This window comes from Nannospalax galili, unplaced genomic scaffold, assembly GCF_000622305.1.
Source record: "Nannospalax galili isolate Female #2095 unplaced genomic scaffold, S.galili_v1.0 scaffold589, whole genome shotgun sequence".
NCBI lineage: Eukaryota > Metazoa > Chordata > Mammalia > Rodentia > Spalacidae > Nannospalax > Nannospalax galili.
Window position 1 is genome coordinate 1,111,206 of NW_008360324.1, and position 16,235 is coordinate 1,127,440.

At 39.3% G+C, this 16,235-nt stretch overlaps 1 protein-coding gene across 1 annotated transcript; it reads left to right on the plus strand.

Annotated features, from left to right (window-relative positions):
- The first annotated feature begins 4,965 nt into the window (after positions 1–4,965).
- On the plus strand, positions 4,966–15,976 carry LOC103727477 (C-type lectin domain family 4 member A-like). Its single transcript, XM_008825336.3, has 6 exons — positions 4,966–5,155; positions 6,639–6,755; positions 9,191–9,292; positions 12,165–12,316; positions 14,457–14,572; positions 15,480–15,976. The coding sequence occupies exons 1-6, from the start codon at positions 5,074–5,076 to the stop codon at positions 15,622–15,624; spliced, it is 714 nt and encodes a 237-aa protein (XP_008823558.1). The 5' UTR covers positions 4,966–5,073; the 3' UTR covers positions 15,625–15,976.
- The last annotated feature ends 259 nt before the right edge of the window (positions 15,977–16,235 follow it).

A 16,235-nucleotide genomic window follows, 5' to 3' on the forward strand; every position in this document is an offset into this window, starting at 1 on the left:
GGGGTTAGTTCAACATATGTAAATCCATAAATGTAATCTACCAAATAGACTTAAGTACATAAATCACATGACTATGTATTTTATGCATCTCATTAGATGTATAAAAGGCCTTTGATAAAACCCAACATCCCTTCATGATAGAAGTCATGGAGAAAGTAGGAATATGGGGACATATCTCAACATAATAAAGCCAAACAATACACAACAAGCTGACAGCCAACATCATGATAAATGGAGAAAATCTCAAAGCATTTCTATTAAAATAAGGCACAAGACAAGGATGTCCACTCTCTCCATCCCTGTTCAATATAGTGTTTGAAGTTTTAGCAAGAGCAATAAGACAAGTGAAGGAGATAAAGGGATAAAAATAGGAAGGGAAGAAGTAAAAGAATCATTGTTTGCAGATGATGTGATTCTATAACATAAATGATCCTAAAGACTATCAGAAATCTCCTAGAGCTGATAAAACGCATTCAGCAAAGTAGGATATAATAATTAACACGCAAAAATAGTAGTCTTCCTATATACCAGCATCAAATATTGAGAACAAAATCAGGGAAATCCTCCCATTCATGATAACCTAAAAAAAATTAAATATCTTGAAGTAAAAATAACCAAGAAACTGAAAGACTTGTATAACAAAAACTAAGACATTGAAGAAGGAAATTTAAAGAAAATATTGGAAGATAGAAAGATCTGCCTTGCTTATGGATCAGTATGATTAATACTATGAAAATGGCCATCCTACCAAAAGAAACCTAGAGATTCAATGAAATATCCATCAAAATACCAACAAAATTCTTCACAGAAATTGAAAAATAATCTCGAATTTTGTATGGAAACACAAAGATCCCAGGATAGCCAGAACGATCCTGAGTAACAAAAGAAAAGTTGCTGGTATTACAGTACACCCCTGTTTTCAAATTATGCTGCAGAGCTATAGAGGCCAAAATATTGGAAGAAAGTAGGAATATGGGGACATATCTCACATTGGAGACAAGACAGCATATTTAACAAATGGTGCTGGTCAAACTGGACAGCTACATATAGAAGAATGAAACTAGATCCCTATCTCTCACCATACACAAAACTCAGCTCCAAATGGATCAAGGACCTTAACATAAGACCTGAAACCCTGAACCTGACAGAGGAAAAAGTAGGGAATACCCTGGAACTTATAGGCACAGGGAAGGACTTTCTGAACAAGCCCTTGATAACACAGGCATCAAAACCAACAATTGACAAACAGGACAACATAAAACAAAAAAGCTTCAGTAGAGCAAAAACTACCATCATTTGAGAGAAGAGACAACTTACAGAATGGGAAAATATTTAGCTGCTATGATTCTGACAAAGGGTTAATATCTAGAATATACAAAGAAGTAAAAAAAAAAAAAGCTATCAAACCCCCAAACAACCCAATTAAAAATTGAGGCAAGGTGCAGAGAACAAGAGGTCACGAAATACTTCTCCCTGAGCAGGACCTTTGAAACCTCTGCCTCCCAAGGCTCAAGGATCATTTTGGAAAAAGAGATAGGAAGATTGTAAGAGCCTGAGGGGGTGGATGACCACAGGAAAATAGAGTCTTCTAGACAGCCGCTCAGTTACTCATATGAGCTCACAGTAATGGTGACAACATCCACAAGTCCTATGGAAGCTCAAATCAGACAAAATTCCAGTCCAACCTAGGAGACTTTTGGAAATGGATGGGTACTGGGAGGTGGAAAGGTAGTGTCTTGCAGGGTTGGGATTCTTGGTGGGCCCAGTGGATGGATCCACACTTACAGGACATTGCGGGACATGGTTCGTACTCTATAGACCTTGTTATACATGTAAGAATATTCATTGGGTGGAGGGTGGTGGGGGGAGGTACAAAGAGGGGAGTGGTTCTAAATGCCATCAAACTATATTGAAATGACAAAAAATCAATAAAAAATGCAAAAGTTTGTGACAAGAAACTCAACGGAGTATTTTCAAAAGATGAAATGCTTTTAAAATGAGAGAAATAAGCCGGGTGTGGTGGCACACACCTTTAATCCCAGCACTCAGGAGGCAGAGGCAGGCAGATCTCTGCAAGTTCAAGGCCAGCCTGGTCTCCATAGTGAGTTCCAGGACAGCTGGGGCTGAGATCTTGTCAAAAAAAAAAAAAAAAAAAAAAAAAAAAAAAAAAAAAAAGAGAGAGAGAGAAATACTTTTAAAATGTTCAACATCTTTAGCCTTTAGAGAAGTGTAAATTAAAACTACTCAGATTTTATCTTTGAATCAGAATGACTCAGATCCCCAAACAAATGACAAATGCTGGTGAGGATGTGGGGAAAGGGGAATGCTTATCGGCTGCTGGTGGGAGTAGAAATTGGTGCAGCCACTGTGGAAATCTTCAAAATCTAGAAATAGATCTTCCATATGATCCAGCTGTATCACTCTTGGGAATATACCCAAAGGACTCATTATCTAATGCTAGAGAAATATCTGCTCATCCATAGTCATTACTGTTCTACTCACAATAGCCAGGAAATGGAAACAACCTAGATGTCCATCAACTGATGAGTGGACAATGAAAATATTATAAATTTTCCCGATGGAATATTATGCAGCTATTTAGAAAAACAAAATTATGAAATTTAAAGTAAATGGTGTGCAGCAGCAATGGTCTGGTACAGGGTGTCAGAGCGTAAGCAGGGAGACATAGTGACTGTGAAGAGGCTTGGTTTGACTGTGCTAGAGCCCAAAGAGTGACAAGAGTATCAGCATGTTGGTTACAAAGTACCTGGATTGGGGAGGGAGTCCACAAGCAGCAACCTGGTGTGGGTGTCAGATCCTGAGAGGTGAGGAGGGCACCTATGTGGTAGAGTGGTCAGGTGCAGAGAATCTGAGTTAAAGCAGAGTGAGGAAGGCATCTGTACACGAGGCCACTGTTTGTGAAGAGTCAAAGCCCCAAATGGGTGAGGAGAGGGTCCTCATGCAGGACAGTCTGGTGAGTGACTTCAGTCACTGGGAGAGAAGAGGAACTGATGCATAGTGTTAGCTCCAAGGGGGGTTGGGATTCAGAGGTTCAGCAGGGTGAGCAGAGGGTAGAGCAGGCCTGGGTTTCAGAAACCAGGTAGGCTAAAGTGTGTCTGTATGGTATAGAGCACAGTATGGAAACTCAGTGGCTATCAAGGTAAGGAGGGGAAACCTTACGTCGGAGAGGATAACCTGGCATGGGATGTCAGAGCCCAAGCAGGACCCAGGAGTGTGTATGCAGAAGGCAGAGCTTGTATAGGTTCCAGAGACTGATCAGGGCAAGAGTACTTTACCTGGTGGGGTAGCCGTGTGTGGGCACTCAGTACCTTTCAGGGTGAGGAGGGCTTCTGCCTATGCAGGTGACCTTGGTGGAGTGATAGAGTCTCAGCAAGGATAAGTGGATCCTCAGGTATCAGCACCAGGAATCAGAGCACAAGTTGTGCAAAGGGAGCTTTCTTGTAGAGGATGACTCAGCCAGGTATTAGAACTTCAGCAAGGTGGCTGGTGCTTGAGGGACCTCCTAACTAGAAGGATGAGGGCATCAGTGCTGGGGACATAGGCTCTATCTGAGAGTTAGAGCCCATCCAGGAGAAACAGGCATCTTAGTGGGTATCCTAGTTTGGTTTTCTATTGCTGTGATAAAACACTCTGATCAAAACCAACTTGGGGAGGAAAGGGTTTATTTGGCTTACACATCCCAATTAGAGGAACACCAGGGTAGGACTTGAGAGGTGGAACCTGGAGGCAGGGACTGAAGCACACACCAAGGACGGACACTGCTTGCTGGTTTGCTCCTCTGCTCTGTGCTCAGCCTGCTTTCTTATACAACACAGGACTACCTGCCTAGGGATGGCACCACCCACAGTGAGCTGGGCCCTCTAGATCACTCAACAATCAAGAAAATGTCTTGGGAAAATGGCCACAGGGCAATCTGATGGAGGAAATGCCTCAATTGAGGTTCTCTCTTCCCAGGAATGTCAAGTTGACAACGGGCAGCCATCCAGTACAGTGGGGGGATAGATGACACAAAGGTGGGAGACTGGTGACATCTGGGATATTATTCAAGCAAGAGATTGAGGTATAGTTAATGAACAATGATTTCTCACTCACAGAAAGTTGAAAACCCAGAAATCTGGAAAACAATGAAACCTGAGGTATATAACAATTGGGGTACTAGTGTGAACCTATGGCTTTCAGTATATTTGGATACAGGAATAAAATGAAAACTAGAAATGCAAAGTAAGTGTGTGTGTGTGTGTGTGTGTGTGTGTGTGTGTGTGTGTGTGCATGCTGCATGTTTGTTATGTGAAGGAAAATGAAAGTAGATGAAGGAGATTCAAAGAAGAGAAATCATTTAGGGAGAGAGGTGAAGATGGAGAAAGTGGCCCAAACTGAGTGGAGACTCCTGGTGTGATTATCATGAACTGTGAGGCGAGCAGTGCACGCAGAGGAGCGGCTGCAGAAGGAGTATGATGCGAGCTTTGCCTTTGTCACACTGGAGGCAGCTGACTCCAAAGTAGGGAGCCCACATCTTAGTGTGGAGACAATGCTTCTCAGAATGTGGTGCCGAGAACTTGCCCGTCCAGCCAAAATAATGGGGGCTGCAATGTACACGAGTATTTGCTTATTTTGGTTGATTTATCAGTAATCATGCTGCATTTGGAAGTGTGATGTTTCGTGTGGTCCCCCCCCGCCCCCGGCCCCCAGAGTACAGAGTACAGTTTTCAGAACAGACTTCTCTAATGGCCTGGTTCCCCTTTGCTTTTCCTTCCCATTTCTTTCCATCCCCTTTTGAGTTCCTATTCTATAGTATTTGCATATCCACACTGACTAGGTTTGGAATTTATAATTTCCATATTGTTGATTTCAGAGATTGCATCTCTGCATGTAGCCAGAGTGGTTTCATATTGCGGTTTTCAATTTGCATGTGATAGCTCTCAGAGTCAATTGCCTCTGCTCTTACGTATTTGCGTGATAAGACAACTTATCACCATGTTCGGATCTCATACCTCACGTGTTTTAAGAAGGAGATGATATGCATTTTCTGAAGAAAGCAGGCGTTTTCTTGATATGGCTTCAGAAATCACTTATGCTGAAGTGAGGTTCCAAAATGAATCTAAATCTTCAAGCACCTACTCAGACTCTCGTGCAGGTAAAAAAAAAAAAAAAAATTCCCAGTGTTTGGACTTAATGTAGGCAGGAGGAAAGGAGGGAGGGCTTCCTAACCGTGGGTGACATCTGCTGTTGTTTCTCTGAGCGATCAGGTCTGTGGACTACTGGAGTGGCATCAGATTGTTGTTTGTAGCTAGACTGTAAGGGGCTGTGGAATTATACAGTGGGAAAGAAAACATTTCATGATACTGTTTTTACTGTTATCATTTACAGAAAATAGCCCTTCCCTCTTGTTACATATCTTTTTACATATAAATAAGCAAATGCAAATATATTTTTCCTAGAAATAAAATCATGCTGGTTAATATTGATTTTTTTTCCTCTCTGCTTTGACAGTATATTGTAACTTCAAGAAAATGACTTCTGTGTTTGGAGGTTTTATCTTGAAGGAAGTTTTGTTGTTTTTTTTTTCTATAGTATAAATGAAACTAGAGCCTCTCACATGATAGGTAATTCCCCTATGCTGAGCTATATCTTCATCCAAGAAATTGTTCCCTGCTATGAGATTGTGACTAAAATGACTTTATATTAAAAATGTGAAATACGATTAGAAATATTTATTTCTTGTTGCATATATTTTGCTAAAGTAATGTTTAGACAGTCTGGAAACTATTTAAATATTTAATACTATGCAACCATTATGCAGAGCATTAAAGAAGAAAATGTGGTAATATAAAATCATATTTACAATACAATATAAGAAGTTATAAGTCAGACAGCTTTATTTATGTTGTACCACCATGCGGGAAAGTGCATTATATGTCTATACACTTTAAAATTTGCTGAAAGAGTCAGGTATGGTGGTACATGCCTATAATCCCAGTACTTTAGAGGCAGAGGCAGGAGGGTTACTAAGAGTTTGAGGCTAGCCTTGTCTTCATAATGAGTTCCAGATAAGCCAGGGATACATAGCTAGACCCTGTTTCATCATTCTCCCCTCCAATAAAAAAACTTACTGACAGGATATAACCAAAGTATTATATATATTTAAATAAAATTTTAGTATGTCAAAATATTACTATCACTTTTTCAATGGTGTATATCTGTGCTTTTATGTATTTTGTAATATTTTTACAATGAACATTATTTTTCTCCTCCTCCCCCGCTCCCCTCCTCCTCCTCCTACCCCGCTCTCCTCCTCCTCCTCCTCCTCTTCTTCTTCTCCTTCTTCTTCTCCTTCTTCTTCTTAGCCTTTTTGAGACAGGGTCTCCCTGTAGCCCCAGTTGGCCTAGAACTCACTATGTAGACCAGGCTGGTCTTGGATTCACAAAGATCTGCTTGCCTTTGCCTCCTGAGTGCTGGGATTAAAGACATGCGCCACCATGCCTGGCTTGTTTTTCATATTATTTTAAATGTTCATACTATCAGTAATTGAGTGCCATGGAGGAAAGGGGAGAAGAAGAAGGGAAAAAGGGAGAAAGAAGAATTTATTGCTCATGAAATGAATGTGGTTTTTCTTTCAGCTTCCAAAGTGAAAAGCACCCCTCATTCAAATAACCCTGGTTTTCTCGGGCTGCTTTTTGTATCATTGCTGATACTTTTCCTGCTGTTGGCAATCGTATTCTTTGTTGCATTTATCAGTAAGTATGCCAAATGGAGTATGGCGATGCCTGCTTTAGATGAAGAGGGGTGTCCCATAGGAATTGACAGCTAACGAAATATGAAGAAGAAATATTCTCCAGAGAGAAATAATACAAAGGATCCTGTTGTGACTTCTCTGACCTTGGATTTCGTTAACATGGAAACTAAACAATGGAATCCATTCTCAGAGAAGTTGAAGCATGTAGATGAGTGTATGTGTGGGGTTGTGGAGTGAAATATGTGTATGGCACGCTATCTTTAGCAGACTGAGAGGGCAAGTCTACATTTCCTCAGCAACATTTGCAAGTCCAGCTGTGTTTATGGGCACAGTACTTACATTTAAGTAGTGTTTATGTGTACGGTGCCTACATTTTATTAGTATTTATGTTTATAGCACTTATATTTTTCCAGTTTTTGTGTGCAAAATGCTTACATTTGGAGGTGAGTACGTGGACAAGAAGAATATAGGAAGAAACTATCTAGGAAGTGTTCATCAGTGAGTTCTCAATTATTTCTGTCTTGCCCAGGACTGTGTGAGATCTAAAAGCTAACTGAACAAATAAGTAGATTTCTGTTCATTCTAGACTTGAGAATTATGCATGCAAACTATTGTATTTGGGATATTTACTTATTAATTTGACCATTTAATATCTAGTCATTTGATCATTCAATATCTAGTAATGATCATTTACTGTATATCAGACACAGTTCAGAAAGAACTAGGCCTTTATTATCAAAAATGTAAAGAATAGTCAGTGAATCAGTGCCAGCCAGGCACAGGGGCACACTCCTATACATGGCAGCTTTCAGACTTCCAAGACTGATGTTGGCAGTGAACCAGGCCTGTTAAAAATCTCAACTTGACAGTAACTCAGAGTTTCCCTTACACATTTTATTCTCCAAAAGAAGTCTAGGAGGCAGCCCACATAGATGACCCCCCTTAGCTCTTTTTACTGGAGAAGTTGCAAAGCCATGTTGCAATGGGGTGAAGGTACAGAAAAGGAAAACTGTGGTCATTTTTTGCAACATGTCATAGCCATTGTAGCATTTTAAACAGAGAATTGATATAGTCAAATTTAGCTCATAGACTGTGCTTTTTCAGGAATTTGAAAGTGGAATCATTGGGACAAAGAGAGAAATTGGAAGGTTAATTCATACCCCAATAAAGAGATGAGTGTGTGAAGAACACGAGGGGAGCAGTTTTAATGATGGATGACAGAAGACAAAGGGATAGGCTCGATGAATACTGAAATCTGGGGACTAAGGGACCCAGAGAAGCAATATTCTGACTCTAATATTCTGACTTGGTAGAATCAGCAGACTTGAAGGTATTTAAAGAGGTAGACAATACAGGTATGAGTTGTAGGTTTAGGTCTGAAGATGTTAATTTGAGTTTGGGGCATGCTGAGTTGAACCTTAGATGTTCTTATTGAGTGAGAGACATACTTGTCTGGATTTCCCGGGGGCAGTCCAAGGTTTTCAGTTCCTTCTCATGCAGGCATCAGGCTAGACCATGGGGAGACAAGACATCTCCTAAGAAGATTTAGCATGAGAAGGAAGGATAGCGACAGGACACTGCGGAATGTTAGTTTTAGAAGTAGATGGAGGAAGAGGAGATTATGAAAAACACAGTAAGAAACCACAGCAAGAAGGTGGGGAGAACCCAGGAAGCGCAGAGCCCCAGGAGCTAAGGAGGAAGAGAACCGGGGTCAGGCCCAGCAGCACGAGGACTAATGAGTGACCCTGGGATATTACTGATGGTCCATTTCAAAAATGGTATTAGTGAAATGGTAGAAGCAAAAGCCAGGATGTGGTATGTCAAGGAGGAGAGTGAGAAAATTCAGTTTCTAGAGGGAGAGATGAGTCTGTTTTAAACTGGGAGAGACTTGAGAGTGTTGGTGCACCCAGTAGTAAGAGCCAGTTGAGATGAAGAGAGTTTAAGAAGAAAACAATGTCCTATAGATAAATGTTGGGTTCTTCTAAATTTTGTGTTCTAAAGTAACCCACAACTACCCAAAATGAGCTAATTCTTCTCCCAAAGTCTAAGACTGCTTTTACATTCTTAAATACGGATATATGTGCAGATTCTGCTCTTTCCCCCACAATTTGGTCTTTTCATGTTGAAGGATATGGATCAGTCCCTTTAAATTCATTATAATTGGCCTGAAATGCCCTTAATCACTGGTCTTCCTACCAGTCCTGGCAACATCTATGGTTTCAAAATAGGAGGTTGAAGATTTCATTGGTAATGAGGTGATGGTAACCTTATAGTGTCAGGCTCTGTCTACTTAGGTATTTAGGATTTTGTAGATCTTGTTTCTGCAAAGAAAGCAAGAAAGTAAGGGTAAACTCCTAATTTTAATAGTAAATAGAATAGTAAGGGTAAACTCCTAATTTTATCAGGAACATGAATGGTTTTTGTTCTATTTTCCAGTTTTTTTCCAAAAGTATTCTCAACTTCTTGAAGGAAAAAACAGTATAAAAGAAATGAATCACACAGAATTGAACTGCATAAAAAACCACTTGCCTGGAGAAGGTAAACTTTAATGTGCCTAGAATTTAGTGTTGACTGTAGAGTGTAAGAATCCTACATAAATAAATATTTGTAGTAAGATTCCCAGGTGGCCTGTACTGAGAAGTGGAGTTGCATGATCATTTCAAGCTCCACATTTATACAGGACCTAAGTATCTTGTATGTATGCCTTAATTTGTCTTGATGACTGTAAAGGTTCTATTGTTATTAGATTTCTCTGCCCTCTGCTTCTTTCTGAACTTTCTATGCATACTTGCCATTTCTCATCTCAGTTAAAACTACTTGATGAAAATGATTAAGACTTGCATTATGAATGTGAATTAAGTAGAATATTTTTTTGGTCTTTTTGAGACAGGCTTTTCCTGTAGCCCCAGCTGGCCCGGAACTCACTATGTAAACCAGGCTGGCCTCATTCTTACAGAGATCTGCCTGCCTCTGACTGCTGAGTACTGGGATTAAAGGTGTGTACCCCACACCTAACTTAAATTTTTTAGAACATTTTTATATTTATAGAACATTTTAATTTACATTTATTTTATGTGTATGAATGTTTTACGTGCATGTATGCAAATGTACCACATGCGTGCAATGCCTACGGAGGTCAGAAAGAGGGCATCAGATCACCCTGGAACTGTAGTTATAGAATGGTTATAAATTGCTGTGTGAGTACAAAGGAACTGAACCTAGGTCTTCCGCATGAGTTTAAGTGATACTATAAAGATACCATTTTAACCCCATCATGCACATGCACTGTTCTCTATATAAACATCATACATAAGCAAGGATGCCTGTACAACTAATAAATGAATCCTGACATATTACCAATAACTGAAGGTCATGATTATTTGGTTTCTGCTGATGCTCTTTTATTTCACCAGAATCCCAGCCAGGGCACCAAGTTGCATTTAGTGTTCACACCGCTCTAGTCTCCTCTTGGTTATTATGGTTTTTCAGATGACCCTTGTTTTGGGTGATTCTGCCTACCAGTTTTGAGGACTACTGTTCTGGTGTATTATAGAATATTCCTCTATTAAAATTCAATGTGTTCCTAATGATTACATTTGGGCAATTATTTTTCTGGGAGAAAGATGACAGTTGTGAAATGCTAATTTTATCACATCATACGTAGGGTCTATAGTATCAAAATGATTATTGACTTTTGATGTTGACTCTTATGATCTACTTAAGGTAGGACATTTTAAAGATTATCTTTTTTTAAAACCCTTGTCCACAGTATATATTTTGGGGGAGGTTAGTGCTATATATAGCCCACACTTACAGACTGTGGAATTTTGTTCCCTGTCTGCTAGGGTTAGAGCATTGTGTTAGGATTCTCAGAGAAAACAATATATCTGTCCATATCGACACATGTTCTTTATAATACAACACAACCCTTTTTGTGAGCTGAGTTCTGTTTACGGCTACCACCCCAAACGTCATTTCTCAGTTCTTCTCCTTGATGAGTGTTACAGTCATTTACATTTCTATTTTTCCCACATTTTTGATGCCTTCATGTCTCTTTGACATTCTTGGTATCCATATAACACTTATGGATATATATGTGCGAGAGTATATATATATATATATACAGATATATATACATATATATATATATATCTGTAACAATGTGTTTCTCAAATCTCCCTTTCATTGGTATCAATTTTACGTAGTTTGACCCTTTCTTATTTGTTATAGATTTAGTCACCATGTGAGACTCTATTTCTTCTATTTTATCTTCGTTATTCAGTTCAATTTCTATAGTTTTGTTTCTCCAATTGACTGATTTCTCTGTCACTTCCATTCAGGTGTTGAACCTGATCATTGTGTTTACTTCTTCTTTTTTTTTTGCATTTATTTATTTTTACTTTATGTGTGCAAGTGTTTTACCTGCCTGTATGAAAGTGCACTTGTTTCATGCAGTGCTCATGGAGGCTAGAAGAGGGCATTGGAATCCCTGGAGCTGGAGCTACAGATGATTGTTAGCTGTCATGTGAGTGCTGGGATTTGAACCTAGGCCCTCTGCAAGAGCAGCCAGTGCTCTTAACTGTTGAACCACCTCTCCAGCCCCAAGCTCAATCATTGCATTTTTAAAAGATTGTTTTATTTTTCAATTACAAAATTGAAAAACACATTTTACAGGCATAAAGAGGTATATTCACACACATTTGGTTATTATTTGCATTTTTTCTTTCTTGCAGCATTCTATTTTATATTTGTTTCCAGAATCTTTGTAATTTTTTTGTGAAGTATTTTTATATGTATTTTTTATTTTTGTTTTATGTGTATGAGTGTATTGCCTGCATGTATGTGAGTGCACCCATGTCATGCAATGCCACGGAGGTCAGAGAGGGCGTCGGATTCACCTAGAACTGGAATTAAGGATTGTTTGTAGCTGCCATGTGGGTGCTGGGACTCGAACCCAGGTCCTTTGCAAGAGCAGCCAGTGCTCTTAACCGCTGAGCCATCTCTCTAGCCCTTCAGATAACTAACATTTTTGGTGTCTTGGTTATTGGCATATATTGTTTACATATGTATATATCAAATACGAGAACTTTCTGGTTCTTGGTATAATGAGTTTTATTTGAAGCTCTAGACATCTTGCATTATGTCCTAAGAGCCTGGATGTCATTTACACATAATTTTTCTGCCTTTTCTTGAGAGTAGGTCAGCAGGAGAAAAGGGCCCTGGCATTAGTGGCTGATGGAGATAGACCTGGATTGCTTGACATCTGAGGGATGGGGCTCCTTATGGCATCTGGGTGAAGATGGGAGTCCCAGCTTCCATGTGGTCTCCCTTGCTCTTTGGTTGTAAAAACACATGCAATTCTCAAAGTGATTTAATTATATTTCATTCTATGTATTTATTCCCAATGAAGACAAAGTTTGGAGCTGCTGCCCAGAGGAGTGGAAGCCATTTAGCTCTGATTGCTACTTCATTTCAACTGACTCAAACTCTTGGCATGAGAGTAAAGACAAGTGCTCCAAAATGGGGGCTCACCTGCTGGTGATCCGCAGCAAGGAAGAGCAGGTGGGTGCTTTCTGAGAGATAAAGGGTTCCCAAAGCCTGCCTGTTGTACAATCATCTTTTTCACTAAGAAGAAGGTTTTATGGATTGGAGAACTGGTGCTGTGGCAGAGGTTTTCCCCAAGATAGCCAGGAAAGGCTGCCTGAGCCTTTACAGTCTACACCTCGTTCCTATTTCAGTAAAACTAAAGAACCCCAAGGAGCTGTGGCATCAGAAATGTAACACATGAAGGTTGAGAGAAGGATGAAAATGCTTCTGTTTGAAATACTAACTGCTTAACAGAGAAGGGTGTTAATTTGAATTGGGGAAATAGAGTTGAATCACGAAGAATCACAATCAACAATCAGAAATGAAATATCTGGTTATGAAAGGAAAATGGTTAAATCTGTAAAAATGGTCTCATGTCCAACTTTGAAGAATATTATGTGTTTGTGAAAAAAAGAGGAGAATTGAGCTTGAGATGAGAATTCATTGTGATCATGAACGGAACTTGTTTCCAAATGGAACGAAACTCAGACTTGGGAGTGATGTTTTTGACTGTGTTCAGCAGAGAAGACTTGCACTCCTATATGTGCTGGGTGGTGGTGATTCTTTCTTTTTCTTATTTCTGTGTAATCAGAAAAAACTGAGTCAAAATATCACCCTGCACCTCTAAGATGAACAGTTATTGTGCATTAATCTAAAATTTGAAAAATGTTTATGGGGATGGAAAGATTAAATATCATGATTTGACTATTATGCACTATTTACATCCATCATGTTGTACCTTATATAATTTTGTATAATTAAAGTAATTCTTAAAGGTAATACAGGGTACTGGAGAGATGGCTCAGCAGTTAAAATAGGTGACTGCTCTTGCAGATGACCCAGGTTCAGTTCCCAGCAACAACAGGCTGTAACTCCAGTTCTGGGGGATCTGATGCTCTCTTCTGACCTCCATTGGCTTTGTGTGACAGGGGTGCACTTACATGTATGCAGGTAAAACACTCATACACATAAAAATAAAATTTGAAAGATAATACAGAAGTTCTATAACAGAAAAAGATACTACATATGTGAACCATAGGACATGGAGAAATCAAGCTGGGACTGACCTCGAAGGTTCATCTCAACTGCCTTGTTTTCTTAGTACTGTCCATACTAGTGCTATGCATGCTAGTGGAGGAGAAAAGCAATCATCAGCCTTACTCAGCTGTGACCCCTGACAACTAAAATAACAACTGGCCGGGCAAAATATGCCCACTGGAGAAACAGTAGTATGAATGTTATGGAAGTAACCAACCACTTACTGATTGGGTTTAGGGCCCACTTCACAAGATGGAGCCCATACCTGGCATTTTTATCAGAGCAAGGACCTATGACTAGATAGGTTACAGGCCATAGGGGAAAGCCTACTACTATCCTTCTACTAAATGGAGATAGTATTAAATTAACTTCTGATGACAGAGATGCCAGTAGATTAGTGCTTTTCTCAACTCTCACTGGAGAAGCTCTTTCTTGTAGCTGATGGTGATTAACACAGAGTCCCTCAACAGGCCAAGGTTACTAGATTAAGAGACTGTGGATTTCCCGGGCTTGAATGGCACATCTATATCACAATCTTCCCTCAAAGGCTCAGGGATCATCATAGAATAGGGGATGGGAAGATTTTAAGAATCAGAGGTAGTGGATGAATACAAGAAAACTGATCTCCAGACACAGTCGCACATATGAACCCACAGTAGTTGTGACAACTTGCACATGAACTATGTAAGCCCAAACCAGACAAAATCCCATCATGGATGGGGGAGGTGGTCAAGAAGCCCTAGCCCTAGTTGAGGAGCTATTGGCAATTGATAGCTGCTCGGAAAGGGAGTCGGTTTTCTTTAAAGATGTGTTACTCGGTAGGTTGACCGCACTCCAGGGGATGGATCCGCACTCAAAAGCATTTGAGGAACACAAACTGGACCCAATGGGCCTTAATAAAACAAACTGAGTACATGAAATCAGGGGGAGTAGGGAGGTGGAGTGGGATCTGAGAGGTAATGGGAGTGGGGATCTATGTTCTAAATACATTGTATGAATTTCTCAAAGAATCAATTAAATATTACTAACAAAGAAGCTCTCAATTCAGGATGAATGTTCTTTCTTTTTTCCCCCTTAGGATTTCATCATCAGGAACCTGGACACTCGTGCTGCTTATTATGTGGGGCTGTCAGATCCTAAGGGTCAGGGACAATGGCAGTGGGTTGATCAGACACCATACAACCAAAGTGCCACGTAAGTATAGACTTAGATGGAGGACTTTTAGGTCCTGAAGCATAAAAAGAATTTAGGTGTTCCATCTGTCATGTATGAAACTAAAACAGGTCACTCTTGGCTTACCTGCTGAGCGTAGAGTTGCTTTTATTCCCCTATTTATTCATCACAAGAATCTTAGACACACATTACTGTTTCTCTCTATAGAGATGAGGGAGTTTGAAGAGTGTAGAATGATAATACGACAAAGTACCCAACCACGGTCCTTACATCCAGGTGGATTCTATTGTGCTTTCAATCTCTCATTTATATCTTTACAATAAAATTCACATCAGGGTCATAACTGACTATTAACATTTTTTATTTCTCACAAAGCAAAATCCCTCAATTCTTAGTGTTTTATTTCATATTTATGCAATTATTTAATTATTTTATTTTTATTTTATGTGTATGAGTGTATTGACTGCAAGTATATAGGAGCACCCATGTCGTGCAGTGCCTGCAGAAGTCAGAAGAGGGCATCAGGTCCCCTGGAACTGGAGTTTCGGATTATTGTTAGCCGCCATGTGGGTGCTGGGAATTGAACCTGGGTCCTATGTAAGAGCAGCCACTGCTCTTAACCCCTGAGCCCCATATTTATGTAATTATTTAAAAGCTCTTACTATTTTAGCATATTTCCATCTTCTATCCTGATATGTGTTGTGAGAAATATATCGTGATGATATTGTAGTTCTCAAGTTTTAGAGATCTAGGAAATGTCAGTGATGTGGTTGGAGGGTAAACTACATGAGAAATGGAGAAGGGCTGATTTGGGTATATTTGACCCTAATATTCACAAATTTTAACCTCCCTGCAGGCTTGCTTATTTTCTGTCTTTTCAAGAATACTATTGAAGGAAATAGCTTCATCTTTTTTTTTTCTCTTTCAGGTTCTGGCATTCAGGTGAACCCAATGGTGTTAATGAGCATTGTGTTGTGATAAATAATCCATACGGTAGCAGATGGGGCTGGAATGATGTCCTTTGTAATCAGCATCAAAGGTCAATTTGTCAGATGAAGAAGACATATTTATGAATGAAATATTTTTCATGGACATGTGATTGAATTGCCATCCATCACTGAGGCAACATCTAGAAAATTCTTCATGTAGAGGAGACATTCTTAGAATTTTAGGTAGGCAGTCAACGGTTCTACATATGAGAACATTGGTCCACATGTATATTTTTTAAAAATTCATTCATTTACTTTTTCATACAATGATCTTTCATTGAGAATTCTCCATGTACCAAAGACTATGTACAAGGTCCCTTTTATACATACATAGAAGGCATATGCACTTCGCTGTCAATTCTGTAATTTCCAAAGTTTTATTCATTGATAAGATTGTATGATGTGTGTACCTATTTGTTTTTTCTCCCCCTTTGGCTTTATTGATGGATAACTGAAAAATAAAATAATTTATATTTAAGTTACAGTATCTGACTTGATATGAATATGCACTATGAAATGACTATCAGAATTAGGTTAATAACACCCTCCATTACCCAATATAGTTGTCATTTTTATGTGTAGTAAGAATGTTTAAGATCTTCTTAAGCAAATTTCAGACACACAGGATAACTACCATCATTTTCTTGTGCCTTTGCACCTCAGTACTTTATACTTTAGCTGAAAGTTTGTCCCCT